Here is a 27766-nt window from a genome sequence, read left to right on the forward strand (position 1 = left end):
ATATTTCAGCAACACGCGTTTTAAGAGGAATGTAAAATCAAATTCTTTGAACTCTTATATTCAGCAACAGGCATTTTAAGAGGAATATAAAATCAAATTCACCGAACTCTTGGGGAGAGAAATGCACCGATTCAAGTTAGGAGAGTTTGTATATTGATGTAAAAAAAATGTCACCTGTCTTTGCAGATCCTCAACTCTCTCAAAAGCATCGAGTTTTAAATGTCGCTCATGATCCAGCTGCACCATCATTTGTTTCAAGGCCTGCAAAACACAAAGAAAATATAACCATCATAAACGTTTCATTGTTTATAAAGAAAAGTGAACCTTTTTTAACGACTTTGATGTACTTCTTAAAGGGGAAGTATCAAGCGAATTTGACGCAATTTCAAAACCCAAAAATGTTTGTCTGTCAACAGAAACAAAAATTGTCTAGTTTTGTTATAAATTATCACCCCAGTGAATTAAATTTTCGATTAGTGCCTCTGGCCAGAGACAGAATGGATTGAAACTTGAAAAATGTTAGGCTAACGTTTTTCAAGTTCTCTCTAGAACAGATCACGAGTTGTTCCTTTCACTGTAGCTAGGTGAAGGCCTTACTTCACCATTTTAACAAAAGAGGTCAAAAACCGATGATCCTTCTCCTTTAAGACCAAAGAATTTTATTAGTGGTTCCAGAAAGTGTCAATTCACCTGTTTGGTAGGTCACAGTTTTTATTAAAACAACGCTCAAAACAGAAATAAATAAATAAATACTAAAAGGGGCTTTTACTACGTGACCCCTATGGATAAGCTGTCTATCTCAAAATCAAAATACTCGGTCAATGTCTGGTCAGTTGAGTTGGATGTATATCCTCATTCTCGTTCCCAGAGCCCTAGCGATATTTTAATTGTCGATTCAATTCCCCACTTCCGAGTTGCTGTGAGCCTCATTCTGAAAGCGAGGCTAAGGGCAAAGCTTTTCCTATAAAAATTAGTTTTGTTTGCATATGAACGAAAAGTAATTTTCATGATTAAAACTTTGTACTTAGCCTCGCTTTCTTAATGAGGCTCAAAGCAATTCGGCAATGGCCTATTGCTGAGCAAACAATCGTAGGGACTGAGGTCGAGAAAAAGATACCCATGCAAACAGAAAAGAAATCACTTTTAGTTTTTATCAGGGCTACGTCGAGAGGAGAGTAACCGCTAACCCTCTTGATCGCAGATCAACTGAACTTTTACGACATTGCTCCACTCTCCTCAATGTCCCCTCCCCGCTAACTGTGCTCATGAACTCACGTGTCATGGATACCAAATAAAATGCTGTAAATTACCTTTTTGGACTGCTCTTGTGCAAAAAGGTTTCTTCTCTGATCTCTGTCCAAATTCTCTGTGTGAAGAAAGGCGATGAAAATACCATTAATTTCCACCAACATTCACTATTCTAAGGAACAGAAAACTCTTACTTGGTTTATGTCGATAGAGCAAAAAAATCTCTGCTCTAAGGCAATGATCAAGTAATATGCCATTTAGATTGCACTTACGAGTGAGAAGTCGAAGCTGAAATTCCTTCTCCTCCAGATCTGCAATCTGAAAGGTAAAAAACAACAATTTTGAAAGGAGCGGTTGTTAAAAAAAGGAAAGTAAGGTGATCTCTTGTGTACATTTATACATGCAGAAATCTTTAGATTTAACACAACAACAACAACTATAACAACAGAAAATTCAGACCACTTCGACACCTGACGAAGAAGCTAATTGTAACGTAAGATTGCTGGAGAAAAACTCGCGTCCAACTTATCCCAAACTATCTCACCCCTCCCCCAACCCCTAGCATGTACAAGGAGAGCTTTCAGAAAACCAAGTAACGAACACAAATAAACTGGAGTTGGTCATTTGACAGATTTCCTCTAAAAGGTACATTTTCACTATGGCGTCTTGACCACAACTACCAGAATCCTTCAGATTTTGTTTTCTCATGCTAATTAGAGCTACTGTTCTTTGCTGTCCACTGGGATTACAAAATTTTAACTTGAAAGGAAAACGAAATGAACTCTGGTAGTTGTAGTTAAATGATACCATCATGAAAACGTCCTATTCACAGGAAACAAGGGCACAATCTCGTCCCGAGAGCCTTCGTTACCCTTGTCCAGCGGAACGGGCAACTGAACAAAAGGATCGCAGACCCTGGGAACCAGATTCACAAAGGGATGGGCTACTGTGGGTTATAGAATACCGCGTTGCACTGACCAGTTTATCGATGTTTGTAGATTTTGCCAACTCCAGCTGTCTCATGCTGTGAGCCTCTTGCATCTGAGAGTGCATCTTCTGGAGTTTGGTCTTTTGCTAAAGAAAGAAAAAAAAAACGTTTAAATAAACCTAAGATAGGTTATAAATCTTTATTCAGAATGGAGCCACACGTGAGCCCACGACAAGGTGTACGACGAGATCCAGTGGACTATATTGCTTTATATACAGACAAACTATAATAAATAAATTATAAAGTTTTCAACAGGAACGCAATGTTTGTTGAGATCATTTTCTGCATGCGTGTGTAATGTTTAAATCTCTTTACGCAGGCGAATTTGCCTTTAGTTATGAACTAAGCACTCCAGCTTACTCCTTCTTTCTCCACAGTTCACTAGCTTTAAGTTTAAAGTGTTTAAAAAACGAGCAGCAGTGTTTTATCGGATTTAAAAACACGAGGCGAAGCCGAGAGTTTTTAAATCCGATAAAACACGTGCTGCGAGTTTTTTGAACGGCTTCAAAATCTCCGATATAGATCAACTCATTTTTGCTCTAATATTTAGATTTGAGGTTAATTTGGTCTAAAAAATTGGACATAAAGTTTAGCCGTGTCTTTATCAGATATAAAGACACTCATTAAACATTAATTTCTTTTGTTATTTCTTTATGAACTATTTATGAGTTTTTGAAGGTTTTATTAAATTGGTCCCTTGTCATTGAAGACAAACGCAGTCAACCCAGTGAACTAGTTGAACTCCAAAGCCTCATGTAAAGGATGCTAAGCGCGGGAAAAAAACCTGTATGTCAAGATATAACTGGTTTAGTTTACCTTCTAATTGGTTGAAATGCCACGTTTCATTGGCCAATGACAGACAGAGCGTGGCAAGAAAACAAACAAAGCAAACGCAAAAAAAAAAAAAAAAAAAAAAAAAAAATTGAAAATTCAGTTACATGTAAAAACTCCTTGACTGGAAGGATATATTTTATTTAATTCTTACAATCGTCTTAGAAAAGACTTAATGTTTACCTCATATTGTAACTTCCTACGGAGTTTTTGGCACTCTCGTTCCACTTCTGAAAGGGCCTGAAATTTACAAAATAAAAATGAAAGTAAACCTAACTTGTCACGAGGTTCCTTTTTTTCGTTTTTTTTGCACGCGAGGAAGGCGCTTCGTTGTAGGTTGTTACAACAGGCAACGACCCAGAATAGCTGCGACTAAGAAAACACAAAAGATCAAACTACCAACACACTTCTACAGTAAGAAGGCTGGAGTCTTTCTATAAGATCTATTAGATTTCAGGTCGGTTGCAAAGACTTGGGGTATGGTGGGGTGTGTTAACCACGTAAAACCATAATGGGTTGGGAAATTTTTGTCAATTCTGTTTCCTGAGCTGTGACGTACCTTTCTCAGAGCGGCTTGTTCCTGCTTGAATAGAACCTCTTTCTCTTCCGCAATCTTCTTCACCTCAAGACATTCTCTTTTGGCTTTGTCTGCTTCGTCGCGCAATCCCTCCACCTTAAGAAAATTGGATTGGATAACTTTAACACAGTAAATTTATTAGCACTGTAAAAAAACCTAAATATCTTTCACTCTAAGAATTACAAAGTACTGCTTTACAAGGATGCCGTGTTAATGAATAAAATTAGTCACTAAAGTGGCTGCACGAGTATAGCTGGTGACAGAAGTCATTTAGTGATTCTGCCTTCCACAAATCTGAGGGTAGTTGCTCCAAAGTACCACACCACTGTAGCTAAAGCGACGGAAGTGGAATCGGAGTCGGAATCACAAGAATCTTCTGTCTAGTATGAAAAGATACGATGGAAGCAGAAAAGGAAGCCTCCCTTTCGTTCAAAATGGCGGAAGGCCGCCATATTTGCCGTTCTTAATCTCGGGTAAAGGAATTAGGAATGAGCTATGTGATTCCAAAAAACCAGTTCATACTCGATGGCAAACGACGGACGAATCAGAGAGGGAATAGGAAGAAAAAGGAAAACGTTCTGATCCTTGTGATTCCGATTCCTTCTTCGCTTTTGATTCCAACTGGAAAGAGAAGGTTCCTTACGCTTCCGATTTCGTCGCCAGTGTGAACAAGACGTAAACAGCCAATGGAAAATTAATCGCGTTCTCAAAATAAAGAAGAAAAGAAATTATTTTTATACAGTACCGAGTCGTGATAACGGATGAACAGGCGGGTCCGCTTCCAATTGTTCATCGTCTTTATTTTGAGGAACTGGAAAATCAAAGAAATAAAACTTAAATCAAAATAAATACATTGAACTACAATTAATTTCAGCGAGAGAGGCATGCATTTCTAGAGAGGATAAAAAGTACTGTGACAACTACAAAAATAGAGATAGAGCTTATTAAGATAACTAACGGCAGGAAGAGAAAAGTGATTGCATATTGCCAATTTGTCACACACAAAATTTTTCATTTTGTTTTGCAGGAATACCATTGATAAGCATCAGGAAAATTCCCTCATTTTCATGATTTTCAATCACTTGCTGTTTAAAGTGAACCTAACCATTTTTTTTCGCTTAAATAAATCTTTGCACCTGTTCGAAACGCATTGAGCCTTTTTGCGTCTTTTTTTAACCATATCTTGACTTTTTATAGGATGTAAAAGTTACGAAATCTAGCCATCATCTGTCCCATGACCGAGCTTGTAAGGGGCATGGGTCTATTCCTTACTTGACGTCACAAACTGCTTTGCATGCATTTTCACAAAGACTTAATACAATGCAAATCAGTTTGTGACGTCAAGTAAGGAATAGACCCATGCCCCTTACAAGCTCGGTCATTGGACAGATGATGGCTAGCTTTCGTAACTTTTACAGCCTATAAAAGGTCAAGATTTGGTTGAAAAAAGGCGCAAAAAGGCTCAATGCGTTTCGAACAGGTGCAAAGATTTATTTAAGCGAAAAAAAATTTGAGGGTTAGGTGCACTTTAACTAACAACATGCTGAATTCTTGGCGGTAAAGTTCCAAATGTTTATTGTTGGTTCTTGTCCTTGCTCCGAGCGGTTTTTCTCCGGGTGCTCCGTTTTCCCCCTCTCCTCAAAAACCAACATTTCCAAATTCCAATTCGATCTGGATTATTGTCAAGCACTTTGTCATGAACCTCTGGCTCGAGAGATTGCGCAAGCACTCCCCGTGTTATTGACATCAAATAAATTCGTTACATCTGTTTTTTTTTGAAACAAGACTGCTTTGCTCCCATAAGAGAAAATTATAACACGTAACAGACCTTGAGGCGCACTGAAAATAAAGCTCCCTGACTATTCACTGGCTTTGAGATTCCCTGACATCACCCAAAAGTTTTTGCCCTATCTCTTCTTAGGGCGTCTTTTGTTTACATATAGCAAGGTTCCTAACCTCGTTCCCAGGGTCTCTTCTTTTTCCGTTCCCTGGGAAGAGGATGAAGAAGAAGACCCTGGGAACAGGGTTGCCAAGGTTCCCTGTTTGGATCTGACAGACACTGACCATAAAACCTTGATTCACGGTTTACAAAACAATTCGTCTGCATGACTCACCAGTTGCCCTAAGTATTTGTTTTCCTCTTGGAATTTCCTGATCTGCTCAGCTTTGGCTAAAACTTGCTTCGAGGCAGCTTCACTCTCTTCTGTAATTGCACGCAAATAAATGAAAGATGTGAGCTTCCAAGGCACACAGCCTGTCTCATCAGGCACTCTCCATTTGGTCCGGTTTAACCGGTTGAAATGTAAATGGTACGCGCGGATCAAGCGAAAATTTTTCGGAACAAACGGAACGTCATTGGAGGTGCTCCACTTTTTTTGGAACGTAAATTCCCGTTCTATTTGCACAAAATTGCCATTTCCATTTTGTTGCCTTTTTGTTGCACCATCACGGACGTTTTTTGATCGACCAATGAGATTGCAAGTTTGGAAAGACTGGAAGAAAAGCCTTTCCATTAAAAATTTCCGAAATTTCCAATCGAAAATTGTGTCTGAATGGAAACCACCCATGATAATAACAAATACTACCATCGAATGGTTAACTTGGTTGGTAGTGCGCTGGTTTGTAAAGCGAGAAGCCTGGGTTCGAACTCCAGCACTCAGGGTCTTCATATAAATGGCTTTAATTTGTTATATAATATCTTGCTAATAGTTTCAAACTTTGGAATTGTATTTAGGGTTTTAACTAAGCTGGCTTTTGTTATGTGCTATCTTTGTAATTGATTTATCTCCGGAATTGTAATAGCCTTCAATACAGGCGTATTATTTTGGTTCAGCGCTATGGCCGCCATCTTGGACGTTAAGAGCGACTCTTCGTAAGATCCTTATATTCAATTTTTACCTAAAAAACTAAATTTCGCTGATGACTCCTCCATCAACTTCTCTTGGCAAGTAAGCAACAAAAATGAAATACGAAATGATAAATTTAATTTTCTAAAGCATATATTGTAATATCGATTTGTTTTCTTTACTTTACCACCTGTGACATATAAGCCCCTGGCTTCGGTATCCCATTGTAATCTCTAGTCTGTGCTATGTTAAAGAGTTATTATAAAGGGGAAGGAATGTCTCTTTTTGGCGCCTACAAACGGCTTTATATGTTCAACGTAGAAATAGTGGTCCCATATGCAACCGGAATCGTCCAGGAATGAGGTTTAGAATCAAACACCGTTTGTAGGGTGCATTTATAGGGTTTAGGGAAATTGCTATTGAAGCTCTAACCTTTCAGGGTCCCAGACTTCTCTCGGAGTTTCTTCATATCTTCCACGGCTTTACGTCGCACTTCACTCAAATTCTCATGTACGTCATCGTGTAAAAACAATCTTGAAAAGAAAAAACAAACAGATGATCACAACAAATTTATTATTTATTTATTTATTTATTTATTTATTTATTTATTTTAACAGAGGTAGATTGGTTAGAGTAACATGGCAGCAACTGTGCTAAATGGTTACACCATCCAACCAATGGCAATAGTTTCATGTATCTTCCATAGAAAATGGTGCCTCTTTCATATACCTCCACTACCGCAGAAAAAAATGCCTTTTTTCGTTGGGGTTGTTTGAGATATTTTGACAGACCCTATCAATATCTAAATAACAGATTTTCCTTCCCTTTTCTATACTTCCATCTGCGAAATCTCGATCGATCGATCGATCGATGATAGATTAATCAATCAATCAATCAATCAATCAATCAATCAATCAATCAGTCAGTCAGTCAGTCAGTCAGTCAGTCAATCAATCAATCAATCAATCAATCAATCAATCAATCAATCAATCAATCTTTATTTTAAGTAACCAACTTTAAAGTTAATTACACTGGACCCGGCGCAAGTAGTGAAAGCTAATCGAGGCGGGCAGTGAAAGAGAAAAAGAAATAACTAACAAATAACATTACAATCATGGTCTCACCGGAATTCTTCAAAACGGTTCTTCATGGAGAAACAGTTGGAGAATAACTCCTGAACTAAAGAAGCAAAGTCACTCTTAATGCGCTCTCTCAGCTCTTTCTCCTGAAATGAAACATAAAAGACCAATAAGAAGGATACCACAAATGCAAATCAGGATTGTAGACAACTACAGCGGAACCTCTATGCGACGAAGTCCACGGTGTAACGAACGATATTTTAAAATTGTATTCCTAAGATTTTTTTAAATTTTTTTTCTCTGTTAGTCAGCAGACGGTATCCTAAAAAATCCTGCAATCTGATTGGCAGAATACTCAAAGATCGTTTGATGCTCACGGTAAAAATTGGAAGAAGCACTGTTCTAAGAAATTTGTGACGCCTTTATATTAAAGTGATGCTAAACGTTTACTAAGGAGCTGGTTTCATCCGAGAAATGTGATGCGTATTGGGGTTCTGGAACGATTGTTTCTACAGTGGAACCTTGTTAATACGACCACCTTCGGACCGAGAAAATGCGGTTGTACAGTGGAACCCCGCCTTACGACCACCTCGTTAATAGGACTACATTTTTGTGCCCCAAATGAATTGAAAGTGCAGCCTTTTCCTTAGTTCTACAACCTCGTTAATCCGACCACCCCGTTATTACAACCGCATTTTCGCGGCCCGAAGGTGGTCGTATTAACGGGGTTCCACTGTAATAATGGGGTGGTCGGATTAACGAGGTTGTAAAACTAAGGAAAAGACTGGACTTTCAATTCATTCGAAGCACGAAAATGTGGTCGTAATAACGAGGTGGTCCTATTAACGAGGTGGTCGTAAGGCGGGGTTCCACTGTACTGTGTTTTGATACACGTTTTCTCAGAAGCCTTCGTATGACGTCACTTGAAGATGCGATCAAAATATCAAGAAACTGTCCCACAATGCTCGGGTTTTCAAAGTGTTACTTAGGGTGTGTCTTACTGGGTCTCGGTCACGACATTCTGACGTCATGATGCCTAAATACCGAGCACATATTACTCTTTCAAGCTATTCAAAGACATCCATACCTTTTGATATTTTACATCCCTAAAAAACACAACTGGTTTCCAGATTTTTCAATGAATTCCGTCTTCATATATACTTGATGATGATGGGGTAGGAGGGGGGGGGGGGGGGAGGGGGGCTGGCAGAATAGTTAAACACACGCTATGCCGGTTCTTGTTATAGAGAACGTGCCCCTAAAGATAGCTGAAGTAACTTCGTTATGTTTGAACGATGAAGTCTCTAAGGAGTCAGTAGATGCGTGTTCTTTCTTACTTGATTCATAAGAGATTCCCGCATCTCGGCAATCTTCGCTCGAAGAGCCGTGATTTCTGTGAAAAAATGGATGAATCTTAATTAACTTACATTTGCAGTGATGGCATCAATATCAGCTTAAAACTACTACAGACTAGTTTTCCACTTTAAACATTCACCTTAAAAAAATGTGGAAATAAAACACTAGAGATAAATACGACCAGGTCTTCAATGTTAAAGAATCTCAAAACATTCTACTTGAAGAAAACCTCCAACTGAATGAAGATGTTATTGAAACGAGTTTCAACTTGTTTACCCAGCTTGTAATGTAAGTCTTTGCAACGGGGAAGATACAATTACACGAAGATGACTACAGGAGAAGTTTAATTATTTCAGTCGTAATTTTCTTTAGCTTATCTTTGCGCTATTTTTGTATTTAAAAATATCCACGAAATACAGGGACTGTTGAGTCGAGAAGAACGAGACATCACATCCTCCTCTGCCTTGTTATCTTAATTTATAGCAGAGTGGTTCGTAAAGCTGCTTGTACACAAATGGAGAGACATCTTGTCTTGTTTTGCCGACCAAATAGTTTCCCAAGGTGGAATTTCCTTTGGTGCAACGAATCTGTTCTGCGGGAGCCTTTGGACAAGAACGTTTAGTTTGGGAATTTTAGACAAAATTTTAAGAACAAATGAAGGCCAAAACAAAGGCTGAGATCTAGTTAAGGACGTTTCCATACATTACAATCAGGTAACCAATAGGTTTACTAACCGACGTTTTGAAAAGAGAGTTCGAGTTATCGGGGTCAATTTGCGCGAAGGGGAAGTAAAATCAGTTCGAGTTACCTGATAGCAAATGACGGAAACAATAATGGGGTCAAATTCGGGGGTAATCGGGATTAGTTCAAGTTAGCGGCTTTCTACTGTAATTCTAAATGTCCTTCTCGTTCATTCCTTCAAAGCACGAATTTTCCATCTATAACAGACCTTCTCCTAAGTTTCAATTGCTTATGCAGTTGCAGCAAAAAACTAGCCGTAAAACTTAAGACTACTCTCACCCGGACGATCACATTAGACAAAACTCCCTTAGTTTTGGTTTTAAACAAGAAGGTCCGTTATAAATGGGCAAGCTCCTCCTTTATTTCACACCCTTGTGGGCGTGAGGAACAATTTTACACGCCATTTAGACGTGGCAAGTTGTTGACTCAAGCGTCCTATGAAAAAATGCCTCAAAATTTCACAATACCACCACAACAAAATAAGATATCAAGTTCTTATTTGTTTAGCATGGTTTATTTTGAAAACTAAGCCAATTTTACTGGTAAGGGTCGTAGAAAAATAACTGCTGTTTGTCAGTTGTTCACGCTGTTATGGTTGATTGCCAACTGTAGGTGAGAAAGGCCAGGCCAGGACCCTTTTATACCGGAACTTCCTGTTTAAGCTTGTGGCCTCTTTGGCTACCTTACCGAGAAGCTGTTCATGACTCCGGTCTGCCAGCTGACAATGGACATCCACGATGGTTGCTGAGCTATTGGCTTCGATTGTGTCCACATATTGCTTAGTTTCCTACGCAAATGAAAATTCCAAACAAAAAAAGTGACTTCAATCAATTCGGCCGTTCACGGAAATCTGATCACTGCCGTGCATTAATGACGACGTCATATTAAAAGTTGGCGCGCATAACATAACATTTTACGGTATCTACACAAGATACAGGACTAATGTACACAACGCGATCGAAATGTTAAGAAGACAACAATTATCCTGCAAAATCTCGGGGGACATCTCCTGATACTAAGCCGACGAGGCCGTTGGACGAGTTGGCTAAAATCAGAGGATATTCCGCAAGATTGAGCAGGATAATTGTTTAATTATTCAACACATTGATAACAAAGCACAGTTTTATTATTATTATTATTATTATTATTATTATTATTATTATTATTATTATTATTATTATTATTATTATTTTGTAATTTGTTTATAATTTTTATTATACCACAGACACGTTATAATACTTTAAGAACTTGATTTACTAATTACAGTTAACAGCTTATCTACAACTTACCAAGAGCAAAACAAAAGAAAAGTTACAATTTACAAAACAGTACTCGGAATAAGTTACTTAAAATCACGAAACAGTACTTACAAACAACTACTTACAAGGACTTATTTACAATACACTGCTTTCAACACTTTTTCACAGTTTTATTGCAGAAAGCTGGAGACGATCTTTATTTTGACACTTTTCTCCCCGACATATACGAAATTACGTATTTTGCAGTAAATCTGTTGACTACGGTAAACGAATATTCACTGCACCATGACCATATTTGGGCTGTGTTACGATGTATTGAATAATAAGATGAGGTGAACAAATTACTGTGATATCATACCTGTTCTTTGATGTACAACAGTTGATGCTGATGACGTAGAAGGTTCTCATAGTACATTGCATAGCTGGAAGAAATTCATCGAAAGAAAATTGATAAGAAGAGGCGAAGAAACGAACTTATTTTTCCTTTGTTTTAAACACTCTTTCCTGTCTAATTTGGTATACTCTAGTCTATTCTTTTCTCACAAGTTATGGTCTGCACTCTCAAAAAATATTGCGTATAGTCATTTAGTTTAGTGCTTGTTAGACTAATTTTTGCTCTAGATACTGGTAACGTGATCGAGTCTACAGCTTTTTAAAACCCGAATAGGATGTCTGGATCTCAGATACCGGACTGATTTGGCTTTTAATTTTCTTTGTTTACGTGGAGGAAGATAAACCGTGTCCGGAAAAAACCTCGAAGCAAAGCTGAGAAACAAAAACAAATGGTGGGAGGTGATTACTGTGACAACTGCGCCAGCCTTGATCACTGGATCACATTAAAGGGGCACTGTCACGGAGATTTCTTTGTGTTTCGATCAAAACGTCTCAAATGTTTGACAAGGTAACCTTCCTCTAACATCAAATTGCTCTCAGAGCACCGACAAGAAAATATTAAGTGATTTCTCCTGGGAAGAACAAACTATAATCAAACTATAATTTTTAAGGTTACCCGATACCTTCAGAGGTGTCTCGCGTTTAAGCGATGTAGCGCGTCCAGTTTAAACTGTAGATAACTAAACACCTATATCAAATTAAAGCTTATAAAGCTGACTATCAAACCATACCAAGATTTTTGAAATAAAATGAATCGTCGAATTTTTCACGACCTCTAATTGCGAGCGTCCGAATCACCTTTTTAAAGCTATAAGTCAAAGTGAATTTTGTTTTATTGCTAATTTAATTTGCTCCTCAGTTTCCGGACCCAAAGCGCTAAAAAAACGTGTCTGCGTTTTGCCATATTCAATCGCAGTGAAAAGTTATGGAGCATTTTCGAAATAGGATGAAAAAAATGTGGAGTAATCGTACAAAAATCGCTCTCGGAGAAAAAATATTTCGAAAGAAAAAATTTGCAGACACGTTTTTGTTGTTTATATGTTAAACTAGCTACTGTCCAAATTTGAAGGCAAACGAACAAATTCCTTTTGAGTTTTAGCTCTTTGAAGTGGCTCCTCCAAGTGAAAAAAATTTATTCGAGAAAACAGCGCTAAAAATTCGGCAATTGATTTTATTTCAAAATTCTTGGTTTAGTTTGATAGCCAGTTCTATAAACTTTAATTTGATATAAGGGTTCAGGTATCTACAGTTTAAACCGGACGCGCTACATCGCTTGGACGCGAGACACCTCTGAAGACACCTTTGAAGGTACCGGGTAACCCTAAAGTTGCAATCCATTTCAATCCTGGCCATCCATAATCAAAGATAATTAATACTAGTCTCTGTGTACTAGGACGTTTATTGTTCACTAAACTGAAACATTATCTTAACGTCTTCGTCGATACAAATATGTTTATAGCCATTCAAATAACAATACAAATAGGTGACACTTTATCAGTCTACCGTAGTTTAACTTCCGATCTCTTCTACACTAAACTTGTCTACTCTACTCTGAAGCTGCCTGCGTCAGTGAAAACAGGAATTTCCAGTTCATTATCTTCTTTCCTGTTCATTCCTAACAATGACCCAAAACTACAGTTCATTTCCGTCGTCACCACAAGCAAATCAAGGAAGAAAGAAAAATGTGTTTCTATACCGCTTGTAAATTATTTACCTCTCAAAACAATTTCTCTCCCTCAGTAATGTTTCGGAGGCAAGTTTCACCAAACATCTGTCCAAGTGTTCCTGCAAATCATCATAAGAAAATTATGAACAGTTAAAGATAAGAAGTCTGAAATTCAATATTACAGTACACGCACGCAAACAAACAAAACCCCGCCCACGCACGCACACAAACGCACACCGAAAACACCCAAATACTACATTTCAACCAGTCAGAGCTTAATATCCTTATCAGTGATCCAGATAACAAGTTCGACAAGTCAAAAACCGGATAAACCTGGTCACTTGACCTGAGAAAATAAATGATGTGTTAGGAAGATTAGGAGAGACCCGAACCTATTGACTGTCGAAATTCTTCGTTGACTCTCTGCCTACAAAATATAGATTTGGAAAACTGATTCTTATGCATACCTTAGTAAATATCATAGTATCGTCCTTCTCTGTGTGTTCTGACATCAGATCCTGAATAAAGTTCTCCACCAAATGGGGCTTAGGGATGGTGCAGTTCTCTTTCATCACCTATTAACATAAGTACTTGTGGTTACCAACAAAGCCCGCCGGCATTACAAGTAAGGTAGTTGCAAAACATGGATGATAAGCCATAACCAAGTCGCCATAGAGGCGTAGTGGAAAAGAGATAGATATAGGAAAGTGTGCTTCTTTTAAAACTATCCCCATTCAAACATTCGAGGATGTTTGGGAGTATTCAAAAGTTTATGTGAACTAAAGCCGGAGGCGAGAGTTTAATTAAGCAGTTTTGAATGTCAATAAAACGCGGCATTTCCCATTTCTTCTTTCCCGTTGTCCCATTTCCTTCACAATTCCTCAAAATGGTTCGCTACGTCAAAGACAATTTTTGGCGACCGCCAGTTAGTAAAAATATTACATGGGGAACAAATAAAAACCATTAGCTGATCAAAAGGAAGCGGCAAAAAAAACCTGTTTCCTCACCGGTTTTTTCCACAGATCGGTTGGTAAAGTTGCATCATCCCTTCCTCTCTCAGACACAACCAGCGTGTGCTCACGGGATATCCTTCTGATGACGTCATAGATCATTGTACACTCTAAGTTTTCTAGCAGTCGGATGAGCTGCAAGAGAGATGACTCGTTTACAACATGACCAAAGCAAAAAGAGTGGGTTCCTTATAACTGACTTCCCTGAGAATTGATTTATTCACTGATTGATTTTCAAACTAATTGTAATGTGATCTGTAGATCATAGTTCAAGAAATCAAAAAAATCAAGAAATCATGTTCATACAAGTCAATTATTCGGTGGAATGCCCTGGAAAACCAAATAAGATCAATTTGCGACATTGACGCTTTTAAAAGGTCAGTTAAGAGACTTTTCAACCACATATATTGTAAATACGTAGAATTCTTATATTAGTTTTTTGGGATTAGTTTATGAAGTTTAATTTTATTGATTGTACACGACCACATCAGCTTTGCTGAACTTTTAATCGTGTTTAAATAAATGCTGTCATTATTATTGTTCCTGATTTACATCGCCGGTTACTTTATGCCCTCCATTTCGACGGTATCCAGAATTTTCCACAATAAACAGTGTACCAGATGACTTTCAAAGTCACGGAATCAATGAAGAATTTTTTAGGGGTCAATAGCTCTGCTTGCCTCTAAATCGTCTTAACTTTACCATTTAATGTGTCCTGCCAAGAAGCTAGTTTTCTCGGATTTTTGACCTAAGAAGCCTGTCTTATCTGGAACACTGCATTATGAAGTTAAATTCGCTGGTAAAATCTTCTGCGATATTCGATAAGTCAAGTAAAAAAGTTTCGAAGTACAAAGCTTCCAGTTGAGCGTATAATTGAGTTTTCTTGTTAACAAAAAGAGACGAAACAAAAAGATAGAACGGTTGTCAAAGAAATTACTTTGGCCAATAACAACAGGCGTAAATAGCTACAACAAGCCAATCGGAATTAGAAGAAAATACATGTAATCCTCACCATGCACGGGAAAACCCTGCGAACGATTGGTTTTGGTTTTGCTTCTCACTGGTTGAGAAAGTGGCACGAATACTGCTAACTAATCAAAGAGTACACAAGAGGAAAACTAACGAAAGCGAGAATAACCTTCGACACTCAGTTGGAAGCCGATGTTTCTTTAATAGGTCGAACAAACCTGTTTGACTTTCAGCTCCATTTCTGTCGCCCCAGGGGGAGAGGAGAGAGGCTCATCGTCACTCACTAGAGCACCAAGGGCTGCATACTCTTGACCCTGTTGAGATCAGTTTAGACTACAATAAGTTTCTGCCATAATCTTCGGAAAAAATAGAAAAGCGACAGGGTCATGCACAGGCCTCAACGCGCTTATCGAAAGAATCGAGCTTGTCGGAGGCTTGGAACCAAGCGCGTGTGACGTCACGTTCGATTGCGAAGCTAAAAGAACGAAATTTTAAAGCGTTGCGTAATGTAACTTGTTTTTCCTCAACTAACCTCGCAATGTTTTAGTTGAGACAAGATGCACTAAGGACACTCGATTATGCATTTTTCTCACTTGGTAGATTATAGTTGCGAAGTTAAGTACTGGTTTTTAAATTACCATACCTGTCCCATTTTAACCGCGATTTGCTGATAAACTGGCTGCAGAATTTCGATCTTGTAAACTTTGCTAAAATCGAGAAAAGAAGTGTTGTTAGGAATAGGTTGTCGCTAGGGTGAAAATCTCGATGTGAAATGAACAGTTTTCTGACCACCGTACGAAAACATGGTATTGAGTAGAAAACGATTGAGAAGTACTTTCCTGTGGCACTGATCAAAATGTTGTACAAGGAGTTAGGTGGTTCTAACTTTTGAGTATTTGCATGATAAAATAACCATTCAAATAAAGCGGTTTAGCAATCCTTTCCTGTAGTTGTTTTCCCCAAATACTTTTAAAATGAAATTTAGTATGTATTAGAGCGGTTTTCATCCAAGTATCGAAATTAATTTCGTGTTTGCTCTGGTTTCGTTTTACTTCAATCTGTGATTGGTTAGCAAAACTCGTGCCACTTTCTCAACCAATAACAAACAAGAACTAATCCAACCGTGAGTTGCACGCGTTTTCCCGCGCTTGGCACTGATTGGTTCATTGCACTGTTTACGTCTGCTTTGATTGGCCAGAATGATGACTTTGGTTGTGCTTTTACGAGTCTCAGTTGAAAACCGCTCTATTACCTGATCACTTTGAATTTGCAGCGTATCAGTACTTACCATAATGTTCTGTAAAGCCTTGAAGTTGCTATCTCATTTACTCCCAGTTTTCTACATCCCCAGTCTGTCTTCAGCAGCTCAAGTCGTGAACAAACCAACAAAAACAGATTGATCAACTTAACAGCCGCTTGGGGATTGGTACTGAATGAAACAGTTCCCTTAGGAATATCACCATAGGGTCCAATCTCCACGGGAACAGCGCTTTCAACAGTGTCGTCGCCATTACTGTCGCGTTTTTCGCCGTGACGGCTTGGAGGTCTTCGGGATGTACTCGTGCCTGGTCGGGAACGCAGTCCCGTTGAACCGGAGATTGCCGAGTCATCTGGCTGCTGTGAGAAGATGTCTGGGAGGCCATTTTGAAGAACGTCTTCGAGAAGCAACGAAACACCAAGAATTTCACCATTTACGACATGCCTGCGTCAAAGTAAAAAATCAACACTCGTCAGCCACCTGCTAGTGCCAGGCCACAACGTAACAGAAACTGGGCTGATGGCTCATTCCTGCAACGTAGTCTAAAATGCTGCGGAATACAGCTGTTTTGCAATTCTGTTAACAATAATCCTGGTTTTCACCAGCAAGTGGAAAAGTAACACATGGAGCGCTTTCCACTAACCCCAAATTTCCGGTTAAAACCGGTTGAAGCGAAGTGAACGCGTGGACTGCGAGCCTTCCGGCACCCACGCTTCTCGCGGCTTTGCCGCTTGCAAGTGCGACTCGCCCCCCGAAAAATCTTGCGTTCTTTCCACGGATTCTCGAACAAAAGTGAGACTGCTCACAGTCTAATGAACGCGCGGCGGGGATGTGCTAAAAAATTTCCTGGAACAAACGGATGACATTCGGAGATACACGCACGATTTTTATCTATCAGTGCGATTGCAAATTTAAAGCTCTTCGCCTGGACGCAAATAAAACTTTTCCGTATGGCAAGCCAAAGGAAATTTTCTGTAATTACAAACTGAAAATTCAGACTAATTGGAAAGAGCCTCGGGTTTTCACAAAGGTACTGCTTCATTCAGCGTTAAAAAGCACAGAAGTCCACACAGACAATGAGAAGTGCAAATAAACGAAACGTAAACTGGAGGAAAGAGTTTTTAATTCTTGATTTCGACCAAATAGAAGACCAAAACAAAACTACACGGGTGAAAAACTTCAAAAGTGACGTAATATATTGACGATTTACCTGTCAACATCGCGCAAGCCAGCTAAACACAGCTGCATATTCTCTCCAATGAGATCCCAAGGCCAGTACATCATAGGGAAGGGTCCGTACCTGCAATGAAAACTGAGGTCAGAACACACATTTCAGGGGGGGGGGGGGGGGGTGTAGTGGGGTCGGGTTTGTAGATACCTTATGCAAAAATGGCTGACATTTTAATATTCGTTAGTTTGCATTTAAATTGGCCCTATTAGCCTCGTTGCAGGTAAAATATTCTTTTAGTTTTTGAACTCAAGAACGAGGTGAGTAAGGCTAATTTGAATGCAAACAAACGAGCATTAAAATGTTAGCCATTTTTGCATGGGGTCTATGGTTTGCAATAATTTTACATTAAAACCTAGACTTTTTCGTTTTCGTTGAGTAATAATAATAATAATAATAATAATAATAATAATAATAATAATAATAATAATAATAATACAGTCGGACCTCTGTTTAGCGGCCACCTTGGGGACTTTGAAAACTGGCCGCTTAACAGAGGTTGGCCGTTGAATAGAGGTATCGAATGCAGCACTTTACTGACAAAAAAATAATTCGGGACTTTGGAAAGTGGCCGCTTAATGGAGGGTGGCCGCTTAATAGGTGGCCGCTTAATAGAGGTCCGACTGTAATAATAGTAATAATAATAATAACAATTAATATTTGTATGGCGCAAATTAGCATGTGCATATGATCAAATGCGCCTGACAAATTGTATACGTAAGAAATAAAAAATAATGAATTAAAAATAGTTATTTACAATTCTTAAAATCCTTACACCGTATTGCAAGCAACTCTAAATAAAAATGTCTTCAATTTGGACTTAAAACGTGTGAGATTATCCTCGTCCCTTATTGCGCTCGGCAGTTTATTCCACAGTGACGGTGCAGCAGCAGTAAAAGCCCTGTCACCGAGTGTCTTCTTCGGTTTCGTGGACGGTGGTACTAACAAAAGTTCAGAATTCGAGCGAAGACCATACGTGAAAAAATTCCTCACATTAAATGAGATTACAAATGCAATCAGGTGCTTGGCCATGTATGGCTTTAAAAGTAATTATTAAAATCTTAAAATCAATTCTAAATTTGACTGGTAGCCAATGTAAAGAAAATAACACGGGAGTAACATGGCTGAAGCGCGGAGTTGAACAAATCAGCCTGGCAGCTGCATTTTGCACACGAGTACAATGGGACGGAATTCTCGCGACTTCGCCATTTGTCCCTCATGTTTGGCGACTTCTTGAATCTATAACCCTATCTACACCGGGTTTCTTTTTGTCTTCTAGGGCCGGGAGGGGGGGAGGAGGCGAGGATGCTTCGACTTCCTCCTGACCCAACTATCTCCCCCTGCGTCTCCAAGGATGCTCTCGAAATCTCGTTGTTTTTGAAACTTCAGCTGCGTCTGATAATGTTCCTTACCGATCCAAAAACGATCTCCAAGGGTACAGACTTTTGGCAAGAGAATCTTTCGCTTCTAAAGGCTCAGGGACTGATATAAAGGCGCTGTAAATGCATGGTCTGTGAAGACAAAACAAGACAAACTTTAAAAACTAGGCCGAGTACTGCACTAGTAAATAAGTGCTACTCAAAAGGTAATGGGTTTTAAAGGGCCACTGTCACGGAGATTTTGCTGTATGTTGGTAAAAAACTGCTCAAATATTTGACTAAGAACATATTTTGTAAGATGAAACTACTCACAGAGCACTGGGAGAAAAATATGAAATGATTTCTCCAAAGAAGAATAAAATACAACCAGTTTTTAGCTATTTTTGCAAAATACTCAGGAGGAACTTGAAAAAATTGGCCAACTTTTTCAAGTTGCAATCCACTTCCATCTAAGCCATTCGCAGCCAAAGAGGAATGATACTAGTTTATATGCACTAGTAGGGTTGTTGTTAACAAAACTGAACCATTACTTTACTGTTTACGTCCACACAAATATGTTTTTTGGTCATTCAAAGGTAGGTAAGATTCGTTCCCAGCCCGTTTCCAATTTACAAGGAAAAAGAACTGGGAAAGAGAATGGAAATGGGTACAGAAAATGGTAGATCACAGTCTAAGAGTTTTGATAACTGCAAGTCATTTGCCCATCAATGATTTTGAATCAAAGCGCCTTCCGTCTTCACTCCTAAGACCTCCCCCCTGAATTGGAACCTCTTTAATAGTAACGGGGCAGAGGGAATGAAAGGGAAAACAGCCATGTTTAATGTAGTATTGACAGTATTGAAATTTCCAGGACCTATTCGAATGTTCATCCCGATCAAACGCAAATAAATAAATAAATAAATAAATAAATAAATAAATAAATAAATAAATAAATAAAATAAAAATGGAGAAGCTTTTACTTTGATAGCTCAAAGATGGTAAGTACTTTGTCACTCTGTGAATTTACAAAATGACTTAACGATGTACTAGAAATGTGTCACGTTCTTTCAAAGTGAAGTCGAGACTGATCGGCACTCTGTGTCTGTGTTTACTGTTTGAAAGCGTGTCACTCGGAAAACCTATTCACCTTATGGTCCTTCAAACCTAGCCTGTGAACAGGCTCACAAGTGGGGTAGAGGGCGAAAAGAAAAACCCACCTCTCCGAGCTCGATTTTTGTCTTCGCCCTATACCCCACTAGGGAGACTGTTCACAGGCTACTGAAACCTTTTTAGTAAATCATAACATGATTCAGTGAACTCGCAGACTCACAGAAAACTTATCAGCTTTGAGAGCTCGAAGTGAAAATCTTATCTTAAACGGAGTTTTCTTATGTGTTAAGTTTGTCCGAACAGGTTGATTTTTACGGACCAATAAACAGCAAAAATGGCAGTGGATCACCGACTAAGAACCTACCTTGATAGATTGCTGAGATTCTGCAGAGCGAACTGCATATTGTCTGTGATGCTCTTCAAAACAAACAATAAACAAACCAAACGAAATGAGCAAACAAGGGAAGATAGGCTATTAATAATACATCCGATGACTCGACTGCATTTAGGACACTTTACTGCCATTAGGAGAAACCCTACTTCGACCTGATGGAGAGGTGTAAAAAACCCCTACAGCAAACTGTAAAGTTCCACACTTCAAAAAATCCACTTAAAGGGGCTATGTCATCCCAGGCGAATGTGCGCGTTGTTGAGTAGCACTTTGAAATCGTTGGCCCAACTATTTCAATACCGTCGGAGAGTTCAGGAAACTGTTTCTATCTGTTTGAATCGCGTTCATCTTCGGAAAGTTAGCTGAATTTTTCATTTAAAAACGTTCTTTAGTAACGGACTTTACTGCGCATGTGCCTCAGCTGACATAGTCCCTTTAAGTCACAGACACCCAATTTTGTGGTTTCGTTCTCCTCAGTATTCTGATTTCCCCAAGTTGAAAAGAAAACCGGACCAGTGAAATATCACATGACCCCAAACATAAGGATCTTTTTTAGATAGCGGAAAGCTGGCTATTGGATGATTTTCGTGCAGTTCGCCAGGATCTTTTCGCCAGCCATGTTGAAGGTTAACAAGGCCTGGGACCACGGTTGTACACTAGTACACCTTGGGTATTTCCCCTAGTTCTATTCTGTGTTCTCACCTTGTACGCTGCTTCGTTTCCGGTAGACAGGAAAGTATCTCTGACTGAGTGGCTGATGGAAATATCAAACTCCAAGAACATGTTATCACGGCGTTTGGCGAGGAAGTCTGCAACCTGTAACAAGAAAAACTTTCCAGTTACATCTGTATAGTAACAACAATGGAAATGAATTTACCGGCGTTTTTCTACTGACACAAAGATATATCACACTTCAAGCGGTAATTCTTTGCGGGAATCTCACTTTTTTTTTTCGTTATCGTCAAGGCACATCTAACAGCATTGCACAGAAAGAAATGGCAACGTATCTACTCTCGATGGTATTTCACAACTTTTCTTTCCACAGATTGCATATTGCCAGCAGTGTACCAATTCAAAGTGTGCCAACCTCTGGAATAATACCGAGCATCATTTCCAACAGTGTACTGCAAAAGCTCTATCAAGGCCCCATCCCCCATTACATATTTTCAGGCCTCGGGAAAGGAGGGGGGGAGATATCAAATCACGCGTTTTGAACAAAACTTAGGGACTGATGCTTGGAAAACGGGGAGGGGGGACGGGAGGCACTTAAAACTCCGACCTTCAAACAGGAGGGTTATTTGAGTGGGGCTGGGAAGCGGGGCGTAATTTCAAGTAGAAATAGCAAGCAATGTTGCCTTTTGATTGACTTGTTCACTTCGCCATCTTTTTATTCACACATACCTCCTGGGGGTCACGTGGGTTTCCCAAATGGTTGATCTGCTTCTGAATCTCGCGCAGCTCAGCACCTGAAAGAAAAAAAAAGAGAGAGATCAGTGCAACCAAAATCTTAAGAAAACAATATAGGTTTTCCTGTTTCACCAGAAAACATTTTCTAATTAACTGGTGTATTAATTGTTAGCAACAGCTCACCTATGCCCTCAGTGCCTCCCCAGTCAGCGGTTACCCCTGAAAATTCAAGTTTCTGCGATCCTAACCGAGCATGAGAGCTACCAAGCCGAGCATGCGCACACAGGTACTGACAGATGTCGTGAAGCGATGAAATCAGTTGCTGTCGAACAAAAAAAATTATTCCACATTAGAAACGACCCTTCACGTTAGGCAGAACTATAATAGACCAAGATTTTATTAAGAAAACAATCTTACCAACATGACTTTGAGAGCAGCATTCCTCTCCTCTCCTTTAAGTTTAGGATACATTTTTAGTATCTGAAAGGAAAGTTCCGTCAGTTTTAGGTTTGAAATTATTTTCGTTGCAACCCCAAAGGCTCATTTTGTTTTTCATACGACACATTTCAGCGTATCTACTGGTCTACTGACGTACCTCAGTGTAATGAGGGATGAACCAAAGATTTAACAAGCTTTTGCCGTCAGAAGATAAGAGTCGACGAGGTCTTGGTGTGAATTGCCTTGGAAAGAAATACAAGGAAAGATGAGAAAATTTATTTACAGCGAAAACACAACTTCAAGCAAGTTCAAAAACATCAAATAAAACAAATAAATCTACTTTGTTTAACGAGAGTGACACTTAACAGTCTATTACGACTGACAAACCTGTAGCCCTCAGGTTCTGAATCGAATTGGAATTTGGAAATATTTTGTTTTTGAGGAGAAGGGAAACCGGAGAAAAACCTCGCGGAGCAAGGACGAGAACCAACAACAAACTCAACCCACATGTAACGCCGAGTCCGGGAATCAAATCCGGGCCACATTGGTGGGAGGCTAGTGCCATCACCACTGCGTCATCCCTGCTCTCCCTCAACTCGTATACAGACAGTAAAAATACACGGTACCTCGTGCGAATTTCAGATCGTTGAGTCATATATACTTCATCACCATCCAACGATTCATTTCGGTGAATAAATCGCCTAAATCGCTTCAGAATTTCGGATCTAGTTTATGAAGAAAAGCTGAAGGTTTCTTCGGTAAAATGCAGAGAGAATGCAGGTATAATCATCAAAAACGGGATGCATGGGGATGCAAGTATAATCTTTTAATACCCGGTGCAAGAGAATACAATAATATATTTTTTTAATCGCAGGATTCAAGAGATCTAGAATGCAGGTATAATCATCAAATACAGAATACATTGGATTGCAAGTATAATTTTCTAATGCAGGATGCAAGGGAATGCCAGTAAAGAAGTAACATACTTGGGATCAGAAGTGATCTTGTCATCTTCCTCAGTTTTCGTCTCATCTTCTTCACCAATGACAAAATGAGCGTCTCTAGAATAAAATAAATTACAGAAAATAAACCCTTCTCAAAATTGCACCCAGACCGTCTGAGGCATAAATTGATTAAATTGAGAGAAAAACCATGTCAGATTGTATTAGTCCATGGGCCAGAAAGTGAAACCCTCCCCCCATCTCGGGATTTTTGCAGACATGTATCATTTTAAACCTCTACCCAAAGGTATTCCAAAAATCGATGTTTGCACTTAGTCGATTGGTGGGTGTGGCCGCACGGCGCCTTTCTTTATTTTAATGAAAGTGCCACAGGTTACCCAACCCGGAATTTTAAAAACAATCTTCTTAAAAGGTATTATCCATGGAATTAACACACAAAACTACTCTTCTCCATCCCCTCTGTTAGATGATACCTCAACTTTCACTTTTAAGCTTCAAAGTTGACTACTGCGCATGTCACAAAGTTCATTTAGCCTGTGCAAGGGGTATATGTGAAGTGATGCTTAAGAATTACTCATGTTTCCTTGCTGTAAATAAAACAGAGCAGTTATGCACCTTTACTAGATTTTGTAGATGGAAGCCTCTTCAGATTCACTGAAAAACAATCAGTATGATTTGCTTGTCTCACTATGTAGTCACTGGCTGTGGTCCGCAACGTATCGACTCCTTACTGCTAGTCTTCATCAAGTAACGGGGTCGACTGGTTACGCGTCACCATCGTCAACATACCATTGTGCTAAAAGTAGTAAAAGTGATTAATGTTCGTCACCAAGTTTCTCCATGTAAATTTCAGAACAGATCCGCGCTTTCAAATACAGCATCAGGCATCAGACTTCTGGGGAGCATTGAACAGATCGGCCCTTTGTTCTAGGTTGATCAGGAGTGACTGTATCATTTCTTGTATCTTCTGACACTTCCTGAATGATAATGCCGTGAGCAGTATGTCTTGTGCCTGCGCCCGATGGCGTTTCCTCCCTGAAGTAGAGGTTGTCCCAGCACAGGTGTGTGACTACGTCATGTTTGGGCTGATCTTGAATGAAATAACACCCTCTTGCTCATCAATAGCTTTGCACATAGCTGTTTCTAGCTGAAGAACCCGCGGGTAGGAAGCACAATGGCCAAATCGATTAATCAGCGTTACAATTCCAGCACTGCAAGTCAAGAGCCTCAAAGTCATTCCAAGAAGTAGGTGTTTTGGCATCGTCCACTGTCCATTGGTAACTGCTTTACAAATATCTTGGGCAAACGAAGATATCAGTCTTTGTCTACTTGTAGAACTATCATTCTTGATCTCAGACAGTCTAAATAGGTATAAGCTGAATGAACTTTGTGTTATGCGCATTTGCCAACTTTAAAGCTTAAAAGTGAAAGTTTTATTTACAGCAAGGAAACATGAGTAATTCTTAAGCATCACTTCACATATACCCCTTGCACAGGCTAAATGAACTTTGTGACATGCGCAGTTGTCAACTTTGAAGCTTAAAAGTGAAAGTTGAGGTATCATCTAACAGAGGGGATGGAGAAGAGTAAGTATGGGTAGTTTTGTGTGTTAATTCCATGGATAATACCTTTTGAGAAGATTGTTTTTAAAATTCCGGGTTGGGTAGCCTGTGACACTTTGATTAAAATAAAGAATGGCGCCGTGCGGCCACACCCACCAATCGACTAAGTGCAAACATCGGTTTTTGGAATACCCTTGGGTAGAGACTTAAAATGATACATGTCTGCAAAAATCCCGAGATGGGGGGAGGGTTTCACTTTCTGGCCCACGGACTATATAGTTTAAACAACCTTCATTGGAAATGTAGAAAAAGGGTGTTTCGTTCGACTTCCTAAAACCGAGAAGTGAGTCGAAAAACCGAGGCGCAGCCGAGTTTTTTTTTTTTTTTTTTTTTTACCAATTTTGAAGTGTTTGGAAATCGGAGGAAACACTAGTTTTTTGATATAGCTTGAATGGAAAACGAAATTTCGCCAAAATTTATTATAACTAAGATCACTTTTCAAAACCTCCCTCAAGGTAGTGATTTCCTTTGTACTATCTTCATGCATTATTAATGAGTTTGAGAAATCATATGCTCACAAATCACATTACCCACTCCAGCCAGACAAACGTCTGTAAATTTGGGAATTCGCGACCAAGATTTCATCAAAGAGACTATGAAACATTATCTGACTTTATTTTCTTTTTGATATTCAAGTCGTGCACTTTAAAATGGGGTTAGTTTAACCAAAAAAGCGATTTTAAATTTCTTGTTTGACGGACAATCTTCAAAGATTCCACAAACCTCGTAGTTGGAAAATCCGCCATGAGATTCAACAAGCTTGCACAGTAAGCTATTATCTAAAGAAGAAAACGTTGAAATAAAAGATAAATTAGTGAGATAGTGAATTAAACACGAGAAAGAGATTTTATCCCTCTGAGTAGCCAGGCAATATTCTCTTTATAAACGAGCATAAATATCAGGCAGCCAGTAGCTTTTAATTTTATGAGGATAACCGACGACAACAACAACATCTGTAAATGTTCCACTTCTTAACCAAAATTTTATATTCCAAAGATGTTTTGTGGGGAATTAGTAAGGATAGCCCACACTGTCTCGTCTTCACTAGATTTTTATTCTTCTCCTCTTCTATTCTCGCTAGGTTTCACAACTGTCACAACTCCTCGACTCGACTGATATAAAAGATCACTTCGACTGAAAGCTAAAATAAATCACAGACAATTGTTCCTTATCTTTGCGGGACACCTTAGTTAAAAAGAACGCTGATTGGCTAGATACGAATCTTCCAGACATAAGAATAACAAAATTTCCAGACAAACATTTCACAATCGCTATTTGATATCTATGCTATTATTCTGTTTCCGACAGTTTCTAGCATATCTGCTAATGAATGCATGCTAGTGCGTTCAACATTTCCTGAAAAGTTAATTAAAATGAAGGCAAAATTGTTCAATGGTGGACATGAGAATAACGGCTGTATCGAAGAAGATACGTTTGTGTATATATCTCAGTTGGCGTTATCCTTGAAATTCATCAAAGCTGGTAACAAAAACGTTATTGGTGGTTGTTAACTTTTGCTTTTCAATATCATATATGCTACTGTACAAACGTTGGGTCATTTATCAGAGAATGACAATATATTTGTAGAGTTTTTTCAAGTTACACGAAGCTTACATTGAGGTTGAAGCTGATACATTTTAGTAATCTGGTTTAATTGACGTTTCCTCTGCGCTACCGATATAACATTACGATTTATGGCACAGCCAAGCTTTGTGGAAGAAGTGGTCGAGATTTGAACATAGAGAAGTACCTGAGACTGCAAAGAATACTGGGATACCCTTTTGTGAAGGTTCTCACAGAAATCCGTGACTAGCTTTCTGAAGAACAAAAGGAAAACGGAAAAGTATATTAGTACAAAATGCATGGGAAAAAAACGTTACCAGGTACCAGGAGTGTCCACTGTCAAGACTTCATTACCCAGTAATGCACTGCGATGCAGCTATTTGAACAAACACACTGACCTTTTCAGTTTAATAACTTCATCGATGTTCTTCATCACTGTTCCCATCTGTTCCTTTTTGTGGATGTAATCGTTCAACATTTTGTCTCTCAAAAATGTCTGAAATAAATGGCAAAATTTACCGTATGATTCAAGATGAAAAACAACCCTTTGGGGTTGAGAATTCAAAGAGAACGGTTGAGTACTTCGGCTGTTATTATTTATTTTTTTTTTTTTTTGGCCTTAATTATCCTTCTCATCACCTTCCCTCTCTGTTAACTACTCCTAAGTTGGTCCACTTTTTCTCCTGTGCTTTCAAAACCCAAGAGAAGTTAACTTTCATCAGCACGTTCACGCCTCCTTCCATATTTGAAACTTTCTTTTAAAAATTCATTCTTATGCCAGTTTATCTTACTTTTTGTGGCGTGCAACATAACATTTTCAAGACCTTTTTGTCATTGTGGCACTTTTGTGACATGCGTCACGACTGAGTCACGCAAATTCACGTTTTGGGACGTTGACAAGCAATTGTTAGTTACTAACAGCCTTTTGTTAATTGTAAGATTAGGTCAGATCATACCTGCAGGTATACCAGTGCATCACACCCTTTACCAACTCCGCCCATGTGTGCATTACGGACCAATTTTTGAAATACGCGAGTGAACAATAGCGAATTCGATAGCAATATTTTCTGATTGAAACTTGAGTATAGGGGGAGGGGGCAGGAAATAGTAAAACGATGATGCAGATCATTTCCGTACCTTTTCCAATTGTATTGAAACAAACACTTCCTGTAGTTTGCGTTCAAACTCTCGATCCATTCTCTTGGGGGAGAATGCTGTGAGGTGAGCAGGGGCACCCTCGGCTGAACTGGCGCGGCTGGTAAGAGACGTGTCATGAGAAGAGCGTGGAGATAGACCAGCACTGAAAGAAAATAAGAATATCTATTGAGAAAAGAGCAAATAGAAACTGTGCACGGCTGGACAGAGATATGTTATGAGAAAAGCCTGGAGACAACCAACACTGAATTTAAAAAAAGAGGAAGAAGAACAATAGACCCTATGCAAAAATGTCTGACCATTTGAAATTC

General features: G+C 39.0%; 1 protein-coding gene across 1 annotated transcript in view; it reads right to left on the reverse strand.

Annotated features, from left to right (window-relative positions):
• LOC146457008 (uncharacterized) overlaps window positions 1-27766 on the reverse strand; it is a 62457-nt gene that overhangs the window by 4876 nt on the left and 29815 nt on the right. The window contains exons 31-62 of the mRNA XM_085092453.1: window positions 27438-27600; window positions 26699-26796; window positions 26488-26554; window positions 25461-25516; window positions 23140-23214; window positions 22311-22395; window positions 22133-22195; window positions 21899-22037; window positions 21710-21774; window positions 21011-21124; window positions 20282-20334; window positions 18862-18960; window positions 17432-17521; window positions 16252-16665; window positions 15607-15670; window positions 15182-15277; window positions 13992-14129; window positions 13452-13559; window positions 13033-13103; window positions 11284-11347; window positions 10354-10453; window positions 8907-8962; window positions 7615-7715; window positions 6923-7023; window positions 5759-5847; window positions 4390-4455; window positions 3627-3740; window positions 3251-3307; window positions 2227-2322; window positions 1521-1566; window positions 1311-1366; window positions 175-261 (exon numbers count right to left, since the gene is read on the reverse strand). Coding sequence (XP_084948579.1) covers window positions 175-261; window positions 1311-1366; window positions 1521-1566; window positions 2227-2322; window positions 3251-3307; window positions 3627-3740; window positions 4390-4455; window positions 5759-5847; window positions 6923-7023; window positions 7615-7715; window positions 8907-8962; window positions 10354-10453; window positions 11284-11347; window positions 13033-13103; window positions 13452-13559; window positions 13992-14129; window positions 15182-15277; window positions 15607-15670; window positions 16252-16665; window positions 17432-17521; window positions 18862-18960; window positions 20282-20334; window positions 21011-21124; window positions 21710-21774; window positions 21899-22037; window positions 22133-22195; window positions 22311-22395; window positions 23140-23214; window positions 25461-25516; window positions 26488-26554; window positions 26699-26796; window positions 27438-27600 — 3091 coding nt within the window. The remainder of the gene's footprint in view (window positions 1-174; window positions 262-1310; window positions 1367-1520; window positions 1567-2226; window positions 2323-3250; window positions 3308-3626; window positions 3741-4389; window positions 4456-5758; window positions 5848-6922; window positions 7024-7614; window positions 7716-8906; window positions 8963-10353; window positions 10454-11283; window positions 11348-13032; window positions 13104-13451; window positions 13560-13991; window positions 14130-15181; window positions 15278-15606; window positions 15671-16251; window positions 16666-17431; window positions 17522-18861; window positions 18961-20281; window positions 20335-21010; window positions 21125-21709; window positions 21775-21898; window positions 22038-22132; window positions 22196-22310; window positions 22396-23139; window positions 23215-25460; window positions 25517-26487; window positions 26555-26698; window positions 26797-27437; window positions 27601-27766) is intronic.

Source organism: Pavona decussata, unplaced genomic scaffold (genome assembly GCF_977016875.1).
Source record: "Pavona decussata unplaced genomic scaffold, jaPavDecu1.1 SCAFFOLD_250, whole genome shotgun sequence".
NCBI classification, from domain to species: Eukaryota; Metazoa; Cnidaria; class Anthozoa; order Scleractinia; family Agariciidae; genus Pavona; species Pavona decussata.